General features: G+C 69.0%; 1 protein-coding gene across 1 annotated transcript; it reads left to right on the top strand.

The window, feature by feature from the left end:
• The first annotated feature begins 1,833 nt into the window (after positions 1 to 1,833).
• C1QTNF12 (C1q and TNF related 12) lies at positions 1,834 to 5,693 on the top strand. The gene is made up of 8 exons (XM_065891698.1): positions 1,834 to 2,001; positions 3,860 to 3,976; positions 4,057 to 4,141; positions 4,239 to 4,390; positions 4,725 to 4,833; positions 5,069 to 5,159; positions 5,386 to 5,464; positions 5,595 to 5,693. The coding sequence occupies exons 1-8, from the start codon at positions 1,834 to 1,836 to the stop codon at positions 5,691 to 5,693; spliced, it is 900 nt and encodes a 299-aa protein (XP_065747770.1).
• The last annotated feature ends 8,152 nt before the right edge of the window (positions 5,694 to 13,845 follow it).

Here is a 13,845-nt window from a genome sequence, read left to right as displayed (position 1 = left end):
TTGGGGTGTCACCTGGCAGGCGCAGCTTGGAGGTCTCAGTCTGAGAGGCTGTTGCGGCTCCCCCCGGGCGGCGGGCAGACGGCCTGCTGAGGGCTGTGCCGGGGCTCCGAGGTCCCGTCCTCCCCTGCAGAGGCGGTGTGTCCATGGTCGGGTCGCGGGCAGCTGGCCTGAGCCTCCCCACGGGCAGTCGGTGGCTGTGGCTGGGAGGCGTGGATGCCTCGAGCAGGCTCCCTTTGGCCCAGCCTCACTTGGGGAGCTGGGACCCACAGGACCCATGGGCTGGTGCCGGAGCCTCGCACAAGTGCCATGTCCACGTGGCCCAGGCCAGCAGGACACAGGTGCCCAGCCTGGGAGACGAGAGGTCTGTGTGGCAGCCCCCTGGCCGGCTGCTGGCTGCAGGTCACGTGGAGGGTCCCAGCGGGGATGGCGCAGTGGAGCCTTCTGTACCACGACCTCCTTGAGACCTGGGCTCAGCAGCCGGACACTCGACCCCCACAGTGAGTTCAGGAGTCACTGGGGCCGGCCGCTGCCGTCCTGGGAGGTGACCACCTCCACCTGAGCCAGGAGGGAGGGGCCAGGTGTCCTCGGGCAGATGCTCCTCACGTTTTCCCCACAGCTTGTGTCTGGGGCGGCTCTGCCTGTAGCTGCCGACTGTGGACATGGCCTGGGGCCGGGGTCTCCTTCCCCGTTGTTCCTCCTGGAGTCTGCCAGTTGGCGGGGGGGGGGGGTGTCTGGAGGGTCTCCTGTGCTGCCCTCCAGGGTAGTGAGCCGTGCCACCTTCCTCAAGGCTGGGCTGCAGGCAGCAGGTCCTTGGCGGCCAGCCACAGCTCTGACGGCCCGTAGCCCCGGGCTGCACCAGCCGAGGGGTGGCTGGCCATGGGGGTCCTGCCTTAGGCATCGAGCCTCCACCTGGGCCTCCAGTGGAGCCTGTGGGTGCCACCTGGCTACAGCCGTCTTGCTGCCTGCAGCCCAGAGGTGAGGAAGGGCCCCAGCTCCCCCTGGGGACCCGCCCACTGTCACTTGCTGTCCTCTACTGGCTCGTCTGGCTGTGCACAGCTACTGGGGGGACAGTCCTGGGGACTGGAGAGCCCAAGGGGCCCGGCTGAATTGAGGGCAGCCCCTCAATAAGGGTGGGCCCTGTACCCCAAGAAGAGGAGGGGGCAGAAGGGCTCTGGGGCAGCTATGTGCCACACCTTTCCTCCGAGGTCAACCAGTCTCCCCTGCTGGGCCCGCTCACCCCAGGTCACCAAGGCTGGGACAGGCTGGGAGCCCAGTGGGTCGGCTGTCCTGCTTCCAGACCCTGCTCTTCCCGGGAGTGGGGCCAGTGCCTGTGGCAGCACCAGGACCCTAGGGTGGGGGCCCTGCAGCGGAGCCAGAGGGGTCAGGATCCGGGAGAGGTGGTGAGGAGAGGGGTCGTAGGAGGCGGATGAGGGGCTGTGATGGAGTGCGTCCCGCCCGTGGCTTCGGGGCCCCGCCCTGAAGGGGCCGGGGTGGAGGCCGCCTCGCCCCTTGGGCAGTAGCAGTGTGGGTTCCGCCCCCATCATCTCCCGGGGCCACCCGTGAGCCCTCCCCCTTGGAGTCCGCCAGCTCTGGGGAGGAGGGGAGGGTTTATTTGGCGGCAGCGCGGGGCGGCAAGGGCACTGCTCACGAGGGAACCTGCGGGGACAGGGGTGTGTCCTCCCGCTTCCCTTGCTAGCCCGGCTCATCCCGCGCAGACATGCACCAGTGGTGGCCGGGCAGCCCTCCGGGCTGTGCTCCCGCGCCGGGGCTCTGAGTGCCTTCAGGCACCTGGGCTCACATCACTGAGCCGCCGCAGCCGACCCGGCAGCCAACATGCGCTGGGTCTGGGCGGCCGCCGCGGCCCTCCTCTGGCCACAGCTCACGCTCCTTGGGGGCGTGAGGGCCCGGCGGGAGCCCAAGAGGCCACGGAAGCCCGGCCAGCACCCCGCAGCCCCCAACGCCACCACGTCCAGCAGCGAGGGGCTACTGGGCTTCCCCAAGGTATGCAGGGTCTGGGCTCACGTGGGCGCCTTCCTCCCACCTGCAGGCTCTGCCCGCTGGACTCTCCAGGCCTCCCCTCCCCGTCGGGGAGCAGTGTGGATCGGGCCGGCCTCGAGGACCCTCTCTGGGCCTGGGGAGGGGGGGCGGCGTGGAGGGGCTTCCCAGCGGGCTGCACTGCACCCTTCGGAGCCCCAGGGGCCATCATGCCCCAGGCAGCCTGCTGCATCCGGCGTGACTGCAAAGGGGGAGGTGCTGTGGGCAGCCGGTTCAGAGCCCCTGCTGCGACCTGGGGTGCCCCAACTCCCGCCGCCGGTGAGGCCAAGGCTAGCCTCTGCCTGACGCGCTGCTGGGCAGCCAGCACCCCTTACGGCCTCTGGCATGGGACGTGCTCCAGGCCTGGGAGGCCCCCGGCCCTCTGAGAGGAGCTTCTTGTACCTGTCTCAGCCCTAGGGTTCCACCCTCTTGGGCTGGGGCTCCCCGAAGGGATCTTAGAGCTGACCCCAGCAGCGCAGGCCTGGTGGCCGCTGGAGTGAAGCGGCAGTTGCTGGGCCAGGCCCCCTGCCAGCCCTCGAGCCTTTGATCCTGGCCTCCCGCCTCCCGAGGGCGTCTCCGTGGCGGCCACCCCGGCTGCTCTCGGCCCACGGGGCCCCATTGGAGCCGGAGGCGCCGTTTTCCAGCTGGGTAGGCTGAGGAGAGAGACCTCCTCGGGCCCTGCTGCCAGGGGAGTGGGCTGCCAGCAGGTTCTGGGGCAGAGGCATGCAAACTCTTGAGCCAGGCTCCTGGGGGAGGTGTCCTTGGGGACAGTTCCTGCCCGGCCTGCCCCTCCAGAGCCAGGGCAGGGCCGTCTGGGGGCAGATAGGGGGGTGTCCCTGGCCACGCCACCCCTGCCACAAGACGGCCCTCCCCAGGCGTCAGGAGCCCTGCTCTTCCTGCTGGGGCTGGGCCCCTCCCCGACCTGCCCACCCCGGGTCCTCCAACATGGCTCGGGTCTGAGGCGGCCAGAGGAACAGGGGAACAGCAGAAGTGAGGACCCGGAACGTTCGGAAGTTCCTGGCTCCTCTCCCTTCCCTGGCGGGCCCCTCCCAGCTCCCCAGGGTAAAGGCCTGCCCTGGGAGCCTGGGCCTTCGTCGTGTTTGGCGCTGGAGGCTGACCGCTGGACCGGACCTTGGCCAGGACCCCTCTTCGTGCCTGCCTGGACGGCTCTCCAGGAGTAGCCAGGGCTCCACTGGCCTCGTGGCAGTGGCTCTCTCCTGCCAGACCAGAGTCTACTGCGCTCCTGGCCACTTCAGGGACCTCTGTGTGAGGCTGGCAAACAGACCTGGACGCAGAGAGGGACCGAGCTCCCAGCACATGCCCCTCCCCTGGCACGCTGTCTCGTTCTCTGACGCTGGGGCTGGGCGTGCCCCTGCCTCTGCTGCTGCCTTGCTGCAGAAACGGCGTAGGAGGGAGGCTTGCAGGGTCCGATCCTGGGCTGCCAGCTGGCACACCCGATGCCCAGCACAGAGCGGGACCTTGCCCACTGCCCCCAGCCTCACACGGCTCTGGAGAACTCACTCCTGCCCACCACTGCCTTTCTCAGCCGGGGCTGGGCCCCTGTCAGGACATGTGGGGCCCGGCCCCGTGTGCACACGGGCGTGCCCGTCTGCTTGGGAACGGTTGCTGCAACACAGCAGCAGACCCGAGGCTCCTGGACGTCAGGCCCTGGCCTGAGTCCTGGGGGTGGCCTGTGGTGCCCCGTTGCCATCTTCCTTGTGTCTGCCCAGGGCCCCGCAGTTCCCTGTTCTCCCCCGGGGGCAGTGGGGCAGGGCCCAGCGGGGCCTGGTGGTCAGCACTCTAGCCCTGTCCTCTGACCCTTCAGCTGCCTGAGGCCTCAGGGCCTGAGTTCACAGATGCCCACATGACATGGCTGAACTTCGTCCGGCGCCCCGATGACGGGGCCTCAAAGAAACGGTGCCGAGGCCAGGACAAGAAGTCGGTGAGCCCCGGGGTCTAAGCCCAGGATGGGGATGGCTGTGGGTCCCACCACTATCCTCATTTTCTCCTGCTCCCCCACAGCGAGGCCCCCCTGGCCCCCCAGGACCCCCCGGTGTGGAAGTGACCCAGGAGGCTGTGCTCCGGGAGTTTCAGGGGATGCTGAAGGGTAGGCACGCCCCGCCCACTCTTCTCCCGCGGCTCAGGAGGTCACCCTGGGGGTACCCCAAGCTGAGCCGAGCCGCCCCTTCACCCTGTCCCCGCAGAGGCTACCGAGCGTCGGTCCTCAGCGCCGCTGGGCCCCCCGCTGCCCGAGGGGACGGGGAGGTGGCTGGTGTCCGAGGCCTTCCACTGTCGGCTGAAGGGCCCGGTGCTGGTGGACAAGAGGACGCTGGTGGAGCTGCAGGGCTTCCAGGCCGTGAGTGGGCGTGGGGGGCAGCCCGGGGGCTTCCACTGTGGGTGCTCAGGCCCCAGCAGGGCCGGGCGACCCCGGGCCCATGCACGCCCCGCCGAGGCTCGCGGTGGGGTCCGGGGTGGTCAGGGGCAGGCACACCCTCCCCTCTGGAGGTCCTTGGGGCCCCGATCTGTGCGCAGAGGCCTGGGTGGGTGCAGATGCACGGGTCAGCCCTCTGCCTTGCCCACCTGGGGCCTCTCTGGGTTGGGGGCTGTTGGTCTCAGGCGCCTCCGCCAGGCTGGGTGTGGAAGGTGAGGGTTCAGACTCTGTAGCCCGCACCCCCCTGCTGTCCTTTCAGCCCGCTGCCCAGGGCGCCTTCCTGCGGGGGTCTGGCCTGAGCCTGGCCTCCGGTCGGTTCACGGCCCCGGTCACTGCCATCTTCCAATTCTTTGCTAGCCTGCACGTGGGTGAGCGGGGCCGGGCCAGGGTGCATGTGGGGCGTGGGGGCTGGCCTTCCGGGTGTGCCCCAGGCCCGGGTCCTATTGCAGAGGCGTCTCCTGCTCGCACCCTGACTCCCCTGGGGGCTGGACGGGTCCTCACGCCCACCCTCCCCAACCCGCAGTGCGCCCCGAAGCCCCCCAGCCCCTGCCCCCGCTGCTCCGTCCTCCCTGAAGGTGCTGCAGACCTGGCCTGTCTCCGCAGACCCCAGGGAGCTGCAGGGCAGGGCCCGGCTGCGGGCCCGGGACACAGTGCGTGTGCTGGTCTGCATCGAGTCCCTGTGCCATCGCCACACGTGAGTGGGCCCTCCTGGGGGTCGTGGGGGCGTCCTGAGGGGCACGGGGACCATCTTGCCCACAGAGGCGGGCTTCCCTGAACACAGAGAACTGCAGTGAGCACCGGGGCAGAAGCACGCGAGTCTCTGGGCGCCAGCGGGGGGCGGGGGGGCGGGGGGGCCACCCCACCCCACCCCACCCCACCCCACGGCCACTGTGCCCTCACCCCTGCGGCCCCGCGTCCAGGTCCCTGGAGGCCATCTCCGGCCTGGAGAGCGGCGGCAGGGTCTTCACGGTGCACGTGCAGGGGCTGCTGCAGCTGCAGGTGAGGCGGGGGGTGGGGGGGCAGTGCGGGGGCGGGGGGCAGTCCTGGGCCTCCAAGCTGCCCGGGCCGGGTGTCACCTGGCCGGCAGCCGGGCCCTGTGGGTGGTAACGTCCACTGTGGGTGTCTGCAGGCGGGACAGTACACCTCCGTCTTTGTGGACAATGGCTCCGGCGCAGCCCTCACCGTCCAGAGCAGCTCCAGCTTCTCCGGCCTGCTCCTGGGCACGTGAGGGGCCGACGGGCCGCGGGGGAGCTGCCGCAACCCTCACCCCGCTGCCCTCCGGTAAACCTGGGGTCACAGCAATAAAGAGCCCCCAGCCCTTCCTGTCGCCTGGTCGCTGCGGCGTTGTAGGGGTGGGGGAGGGCGGGGGCAGAAGCAGCCGTGGAGTGGCCTCAGGACACCCATGGGTGCGGGCGCGGGCTTGGCCCTGGAGGTGGAGCTTCCGGCCGAGCACCCTGGCAGCCGGGGTGCGTCCCCCACGGCCCCTGTGCCTGCCAGGGGCCACGTTTACCTTGATGACAAGGACAGGTGTCTGTTCAGGACGCCGCTTGGCCCTGCCCGTGGCCTGGGACCACCCCTCCGCCTGCCCAGGGCCGGTCCAGCCTCAGAGGGTAGCAGCCCGTGGACACTCACAGGGCCTGGGAGACCTCGAGGCTGGTGAGTGGCACAGTGCGTGTCGGGGAGCAGAGGGCGAGGCGGGGCCCCCCGTGGGGCTGGTGGGGAGCAGACAGGTGTGCTGGCCGCCAGCCTCACACCCTCCAGACGCGGACGGTGTCCCCGCGGCCCGGGTGTCGTCAGCGTCCCTCATTCCCCCAGGGACCTTACTTCTCACCACCTGCTCCTTGGCGGCTGCCCCCCGCCCCCGGCGACAGGGTCAGCGCGGCCTGGACAGGCGGCTGAGGCCCTGCCTGTGGGTCCTGTGGATTCGACCCCTGCCCGCACCACTCAAGCTCAGACGAAAGAATGTAAATTGGTTGTGGACGCCCGGGTCTCTGCAGAGCTGCCGAGACGCCATCGCTGGTTGGCACCTGGGCCCTGGGTGGGCGGCCGCACCTGGCCCCTCCGCCCGTGACTGGGGCTGGGGGTGGGGGATCAGCTCCGCCGCAGGGGGGCCCGGAGACCCGTCTCCAAGGCTGAGCAGGGAAGGGCAGGGGCTCGGGCGTCCGTCTGCCAGCTCGGGTTGGCGTGGGGAGTGGAGTCCGCCAGACCCTCCCTGCAGCCCGCTGGGTAATGAGGCAGGAAAGCTCTGGTGCCGGGAGGGCACCAGTGCGTGCAGCAGCGGGCGTGGCCACTGACCCGTCCCCACCTCTCTCCCCGCTCCCCCTGGGTGGCATCAGGGGCCCCGGGTCTGGGGGCGGTTCTCGGCTTCATGGCGCCGCCGGCCTGGTCTGAGAGGGATGTTCCCGCCGCCTGCAAGGGGGAGGCGTGAGTGGCGCACTGGGGTCTCTGTTGGGAGGTTGGGGGAGGCTGCGGGCCGCCCCCCATACCCCTGGCACTGAGGAGCCCAGGCCTCCTGACGCTGCTGTATGGAGCCCAGCTTGGCCGCAGGCACCAGTCTGTGTTCCCGCCCATGTACAGGGCTCACTGAGGCGGTGACTGGTGGGACCAGACCACCCCCCCCCCCCGCCCCCGGGGCTCTCCTGACTGTCCTTCAACACCGGCCGGTCCCCCCACCCCGCCCGGCCCGGGAGGGGGCAGGTCTCACCTCACCCAGACCTGCCAGGGGCTGTGATGACAGAGGTCGGGGCCAGGCCCTGCTGGGGCGACAGACGGGAGACAGGAGATGAGGAGAAGAGAGATGGAGAGGACGGACAAGCCGGCCGCCCAGGGCTTCTGCAGGCAGGTGGCCAGGGCCGGAGGGCCCGCGCCCGGCGCCCGACTCCACGCTTCCCGTCTGTCTCTTCTTCCTCCCGGTTTCTGCCCCTAATGGGAGGTCATTAAGCACTTAGCTCTAATTCCCTTGGAATGTGCCGTGTCCAGCTGGGCCCTGGCGCTGGGAGAGCCAGAGCAAAGACATGGGGGGCTGGGGTGGGCGGCAGTGGCTGCTATAGGCGGGTCCAGGGGCACGAGCTGGGGTGACCCTCAAAGAAGCAGGCTGTGCTCCCAGTGCGGACAAGCGGCCAGTGCAGGGTGAAGCCCCCAAAGGCCCCGCCCTGGACCCAGCAGCATCATTTTCTCTCAGCCCCGTCATCTCCTGAAGCTGGACCCAAACTGGGGTGTTTGCTAAGCTCCCTGGGCCCTGGGCCCTTACAGTCACACCCAGTCTGAGCAGGGGCTCCTGGGGTGGGTTGTAGCAGCTCTTGCCCCTCGGGCTCACCGGGGGTTCCGGGTTGGGGGCCTGGGGACGGGGCTCTTTTCCCTGTCCTGGACTCTGGGTTTGGCGCTGGGCGGCCTCAGCTTGAGCCCTGACTCCGAGCCCTGCTCTGAAGCAGCGGCAGGTGCTGGGCTGACCCCGTTGGCCCTTCTAGGCTCAGTTCCCAGAACCTCTGGCTGACCCTTCTGCCTGCAGCCAGGCCTGGGGACTTGCTGTGCTGGGGGCTCCCGCGAGGGAGGACGCTTCCTCCTGGGAGCACTCCAGCCCTGGCTTCCCAAGCCCTGGTCCCCGGCCGCAGCCGGGCTGCTGCTGACTGCGCCTCCCGGCCCCGAGGCTGAGGCAGCCCTGGGGTGCTGGGGGCAGGTGTGTCCAAGTTGGGACAGAGCCAGGTCAGCACCCTCGGCCTGCTGTCCAGTTTCAGTGCAGACAAGAATGTGGGTCTCTGGCTCAGGGCAGTTCGAAGTTCTCTCAGGTCCGGGCGCAGCTGTCAGCCCCCCTCCCTTCCCCCCACTCTGCCCTGCAGGAGCTGGCAGGGGCAGGGGTGGCCCCTGGTCCCCTCTGTGGGCTGCGGATGGGACAGGGTAGGGCTGAGGCCAGCAGGACGGGCTGCCCACCTGGCCTGGGCTGGGGCTCCGGGGAGGGGGAGGCCCTCAGGGTGTGGCCAGGACACGCCGGCCCCCTGCAGCCCTTTGCGGCCGCCTGTGGCCGGTGCCCAGCTCGGTGTGACTTCGTCCCCTCAGGCTAGGCCTGGGCTGGGCGCAGGGATCTGCTCCAAGGGCCCCTTGGGCTGCCTCTCCCCACCGGGGCCCCTGTCCTTAGCCAGCCCAGACCCTCTGACTCCTGTGACCTGGGCCAAGGACCCAAAACGGCCAGAGGGTGTGTGGGTGTGGGGAGTGCAGGGGGCCCGTTGGGACCTGGGTGGACGTGTCCTCTGTGCGGCTGTGCACCTCTCCCTGGGTCTGCACGTACCTGGGCCCGCCGTGCTGACCCCGCGTGTCCCAGTGGTGGCTGCGGTGGTGACTCTGGGAGCTCCGCCCTGACCTGTGGTCCAAGTGGAGCCTCCCATGGTCCCTGGTGTCTGGATGACGCATGTGGGGGTCTCTGAGTGTCCTCTCTCTCCGCCCTGCGGCCTGCCTGGGCTTTCTCGGCAGAGCTGAATCACCAGGACCCTCGGGAGTGAATACAGAGCAGGTGTCCAGGCCTCGGTGGCTGGAGACCCTGGCTGGCCAGTCCCTGAGCTCAGGAACAGCCACGGTCAGGGTCCTTGGCACTGGGGAGACCCGCTGGCATTGGTCCAGCTGGGGAGGCTTTCGTGCTGGACAGTCGGGCTGGTGGCCGCACAGCCATGGATGCCGGGTGGGGAAGGGCCACTGCCCAGGGCCTGGAGCTGGACTCACCGGGACGGCCGGGGACTCTGGGTGATGGGGGAGGGGAGAGGGGCTCCCGGCCCCTGTCCTGGCGCAGAAGCTCCTTGCGGGCAGCAGGGAGCCTTATCTCATCCGAGGCCTCCAGCCTGTACTCAGCGCTCTGACCTTGGACCTGGCTGCACCCGGAGGGGCCCTCGCTCGCTCACTGGGCTCAGCCAGCGTGCCCTCTGGGCTCCGTGTTCAGGCCACTCCAAGCCCTGCATGACCTCGGGGCCCTGACCCAGGTCATCGAGGTGCTGGGTCTCCGGCCCGGGGTGCCTGAGCTCACCCAGGAGCTGACGCCTCCAGCAGCCTGGGGCCTCCCCCGGCCCGGCTGGGGAGCCCGCCTGGGTATTGGCAACTCCCACACCTGTGCCTGGGTGTGCCGCCATCAGCGCGCCTGCCCCTCGGTGCATCTGCTGGAGTGTCTTGTGGTGCACGCGGGCAGAGCTGGCGGGGGCCGGGGCCGTGGGGACCAAGGGCCTTTGTTCGGGGGAATTTGGGTGCAGCCCTGCTGTGGGGCAGTGACTCACGGGCTCCTCTGGTGCGATGACATTGGTGTTGCAACAGCTGGCGTCACACGCACACCTGGGGCAGTGGGGCAGTGGCCAGGCCAGGAGAGATGGCCATCTGTGCCCGCAGCCCCTCCAGGCGGCTGGTGGGACCCGGGCGTGTGAGAACGGGACTGAACAGGAAGGGGCATCACGGGCAGAGCTCCGCCTCTGAAGCGAAGTGTCTCCAGAAGCAACCCCTGCTGCTGCCCCGCCGCCCTGCCGCCCGCACCAGGCCCCACAGCGGGATCGGCCTGGCCTTCACTGTGGAGGCTGCCCGCTTTCGCCTCTGGGGCCGGAGGCGCAGGCTGGGGTCCGTCTGGGAACACAGTCAGAGGGCTGGACACGGTGACCCAGCACTGCTGGCCAGGCTCGAGCCTGGCTCTGGCCATCCGCCTGGCACTCTGCGCGGGACGGGGTGGGCGTCTGTAGCCGGGGGGTGCCGGGCCCCCTCGGGGGCTGGGCCGCTGAGACCCTCAGATGCCAAAGGAGGGAGGGGCCGGGGCTGGGGTTTTTCCTTCTCGGGTCACTGGGCCGGGTCAGGCCCTGGGTTAGTGGGAAGTGGGAGCTGGACGAGGGCCCTCCCTGGGCGCCTGTCCCGCCGGCAGGGGCGTGGAGGTTCGGTGTTTAGAGGACAGAGTCAACCTCTGTCCGGTCCCCATGGCCACTCTGGCTCCTGGCTCCTCCCCAGCCCTGGGCGTCACCCAGCACCGTGGCCAGCTGAGCCCTGCCCGGTGGACCCTGCTGGCCGGCCAGCAGGCATGACCCGGGGCCAGCGGCAATGGGGTACCAGCTCTGAGCCCAGGGCATCATATGGTGGGAGGGTCCTTGATGTCCTGCCAAGTGGCCAGGTCAGAGACGGCCCCCTGCTAACACCCTTGTCCCCACTGCCCAGGCCTCCTAAGGTCCAAGGTCCAGCTGCCCACCTGGCCACCAGAGCCCCCTTCCCAGGGCGGGGGGTGTGCTCTCAGGTAGCTGCCATCTCTAGGCTCCAGTGGAAAACCCTCTGTAGAGACCCGTGACCCTACCACTTCCTAGGTTCCCCCCAGGCCCCCACTTCCATCTCCTGGGCAGACCTCATCAGTCGGGTGGCATTGTCTGGACCCGGGGTGCCTGCTGGTGCTTGGGCCGGGGGCCGTACCTCTGCCCGGTCTTCTGACCTGGCCGACTGAGGCTGACATCCAGAGTGGGGTCAGGCCCTGCCCCAGCGTCACAGGAACTGCTCACCTTTCCTGATGTCACTCATTCCTCGCGTCCTGTTCTGGGGCTCCAGGAGCCGGGAGGGGTATCAGTGGAGACTCGGCCGTTGGCCACTGGCCTCCCCTGTGACTCCCACCAGACCCGGGCCCTGGGTGCTGTGGGCCCGTGGTGCTGCAGCCACGGTCTGCGGGATGTCCACAAGGTCACACTGAGGGTCTTGCTGGTCACTGTGGCCCGAGCAGAGGACTGAGGCTGGCCGTCTTCCACTCCCCTCCTGCTCTCCTCTCATCACCCATCCAGGGCCCCACGGCAAGGGAAGCTCAGGGTCCTTGGGGAGGAAGGGTGGGTTGGGTTCCTGGGACCCCCAGCCGAGGAGGGACCCTGGGGACGCGTGGGGCGGCCGGTTGCTGTTTGCTCTGGGGGATCCCTGAAGCGGTCAGCGCCGTCGGAGGGGTCGCCTGGCCGCAGTGTGGCCGTGGTGGGCAGTGCTGCGCAGTGCTGCCTCTGTGTGAGGCCATGAGGTCTGAAGGGGGGCGTGCTGGGGAGGGGTGGGGAGCCAGTAGCACCATCCACAGATGGGGTGGGGTTGGTGGGGGAGGGAACCGAGGGGTGGGGCCTGGGGGGCGCCCGCAGAGGCCAGGTGACGGGTGAGAGGTCTTCTTCCAGCTCCCAAGGCTGTGGGGACGGTGACCGCAGGGGAGACCCAGGCCTGGGGGCCTGGACAGGTGGGCGGGGCGGCCTTTCACCGCCTCCCTGGACTCATGGTGGGAGAGAGATGTTGGCTCAGCCCAGAGCGTGTTTATAAGAAGGAAGAAGAGCCCGCGCCCTTCGTCAGGCCCTGGAACCAGAGCGCAAGCACCAAGGAACGACTGGATGTGACCTTGACCTTGGGGTTCTCAAGTTGCTCTGGAGGGGGGCCCCGCTGGGGGCTGGGCAGCTGGCCTGCGTTAGGCCTGTCTGCGGCAGCTGCTGTGGGCTCCACGGGGCCCTGGATGGCAAGGGTCAGTGGTCTCACAATGTGGACAGGGTGCCTGGGGCAGGGGGCCCGAGAAGAGGGCTGGCCGTCCCCGTGAGACCCTGCGGATACGGGGCTGAGACCCAGTCCACAGGGGCGCGGGGGGCTCGATGGATGGAGGGAACGTGGGGCCAGGCAGGCGAAGCACAGGCTGCGGGGATCCTGGCACGGCCACTGCGGGCCTGCCCCCAGGTGGCAGGGTCTGTGCTGAGCCCTGGGACGTGGCGGAGGCTGGGCTCAGCCAGTGGCTGAGGGCTCTGGAATGCCCCGGCAGGCGCCCGCCCAGCGCCCAGAGTTGGGAGGACCGCGCAGGTGGCGTCGGATCTGTGCTTGTCCACAGGGAAACGGGGTCTCCCACAGTCTGGGGCCTGCGGCTGAAATCCCGGGCTCAGCAGACTCTGCGACTCTGGGTGGAACCCCTGCCGGTCTCTGGGCCTCGGGCCGGCCACCGGGGCACTTCTGGCCTGGCAGCTGCATCGCTCCGGACTCTGCCCGTCGGCACAGGGCCTCCTCCTTCCTGGGTCTCTGCTTCCTCTTCCTACGAGAACACAGTCATACTCTACAGTAGGGCTGCACCTGCTGTGCTCACCTTAGTTACACCTGCAAAGACCCTACTTCCCAATCAGGGCACACTTGCAGGTCCTGGGGGCTGGGACCTGACACGCCTTCTGGGGGACACAGCACAGCCCGTAGCCGGCCCCTGAGAACCTTGACCACAGCTAAATATGGGCCCCACCCAGGCAGGTGGGGGGACAGAGAAGGTCCGAGGGGATGGGGCCACGTCCTAGGAGGACCCACACGCAGCGGCACTTCGTATCCTGAGGCAGCCGCCCAGGCCCATCCAGAGGACGCGGGGCTGGCTGAGCCTGAGCCATGGCTTCCGGGCACCCAGCAGCGCCAGCTCTGCCTCCCGGGAGGCGTCTTTCGAGCAGTTGGGCCCAGCAGGCGGCAGGCAAGGGGCTCCTGTTTCTCGGGTCGGTCTCACTCCTGGGGCAGCACAGACCCTGGGACAGCCAGGTACACAGGTGAAGGCCGGGGGAAGCGCGAGGCCAGGGGGAGCTGTCGGTGGGTGATCTGGACGGGCCTCCCCGAGGACAAGGAAGGGATGTTGCCGTGAGCAAGGGCTGGTGGAGGCTCAGGGAAGGAGTGAGCCTGGCGTGGAGGGCAGAGGACACTGCAGCCAGGGGCCCCGGAGAGCAGCCTGAGTGAGGGGAGGTGACGGGGGCAGCGGCTGCAGGGCCACACACAGCCCACGACGCGACGCTCTGGCTGCAGAGCAGCGGCTGCAGGTCCCCCGGTGCCCTGCTGGCTCCTCTCTCTCTCTCTCTCTCATCTATTTAGTTTACTTTCTGGCTGTGCCGCACGTTTTGTGGGGTCTTACTTTCCTGACCGGGGGTGGAACCCGTGCCCCTGCAGTGGCAGCACGGAGTCCTAAACGCTGGGCTGCCCGGGAAGCCCCGTTGCTGGCTCCTCCTGCCCCAACTGCCAGGCTGGGCGTCTCTGGGGTTCCCTGCGGGCCCCCAGCAGCCCCACTGCTCAGTGGCTGGTTTGGAGGTGGTGAAGTGGGGCCAGCATCTTGGGGGCTCCTGCATTGCCCCCTCCCCATGTCTCCCTCCCAGACCCAGCAAGGGGCTTTCGGCATAGACCCCCCCGGGGTTACGGCACTTCAAACACCAGGGGTCTTTGAATCTGAATGTTTCTATTTTTTTTTTTTTGGTACGCGGGCCATGTGGGATCCTCCCGGACCGGGGCACGAACCCACGTCCCCTGCATCGGCAGGTGGACCCTCAACCACTGCGCCACCAGGGAAGCCCTGAATGTTTCTATTTTTATCATGTGCACATGAGGCTGGGGGACATTCCCAAGGCCAGAACTTACTGGCTAAACCTGGTATA

This window comes from Phocoena phocoena, chromosome 1, assembly GCF_963924675.1.
Source record: "Phocoena phocoena chromosome 1, mPhoPho1.1, whole genome shotgun sequence".
Lineage (NCBI taxonomy): Eukaryota > Metazoa > Chordata > Mammalia > Artiodactyla > Phocoenidae > Phocoena > Phocoena phocoena.
Note: the sequence above shows the minus strand (reverse complement) of the source record. Positions and strands in the feature narration are given on the sequence as shown.

Excerpts from the sequence above, each read along its gene's own strand:
- C1QTNF12 (XM_065891698.1), top strand. The coding sequence starts at position 1,834 with ATGCGCTGGGTCTGGGCGGCCGCCGCGGCCCTCCTCTGGCCACAGCTC. Across the intron at positions 3,977-4,056 it reads GAGGCCAGGACAAGAAGTCG|CGAGGCCCCCCTGGCCCCCC; the intron begins GTGAGCCCCGGG and ends GCTCCCCCACAG. Across the intron at positions 5,160-5,385 it reads TCCCTGTGCCATCGCCACAC|GTCCCTGGAGGCCATCTCCG; the intron begins GTGAGTGGGCCC and ends CCCCGCGTCCAG.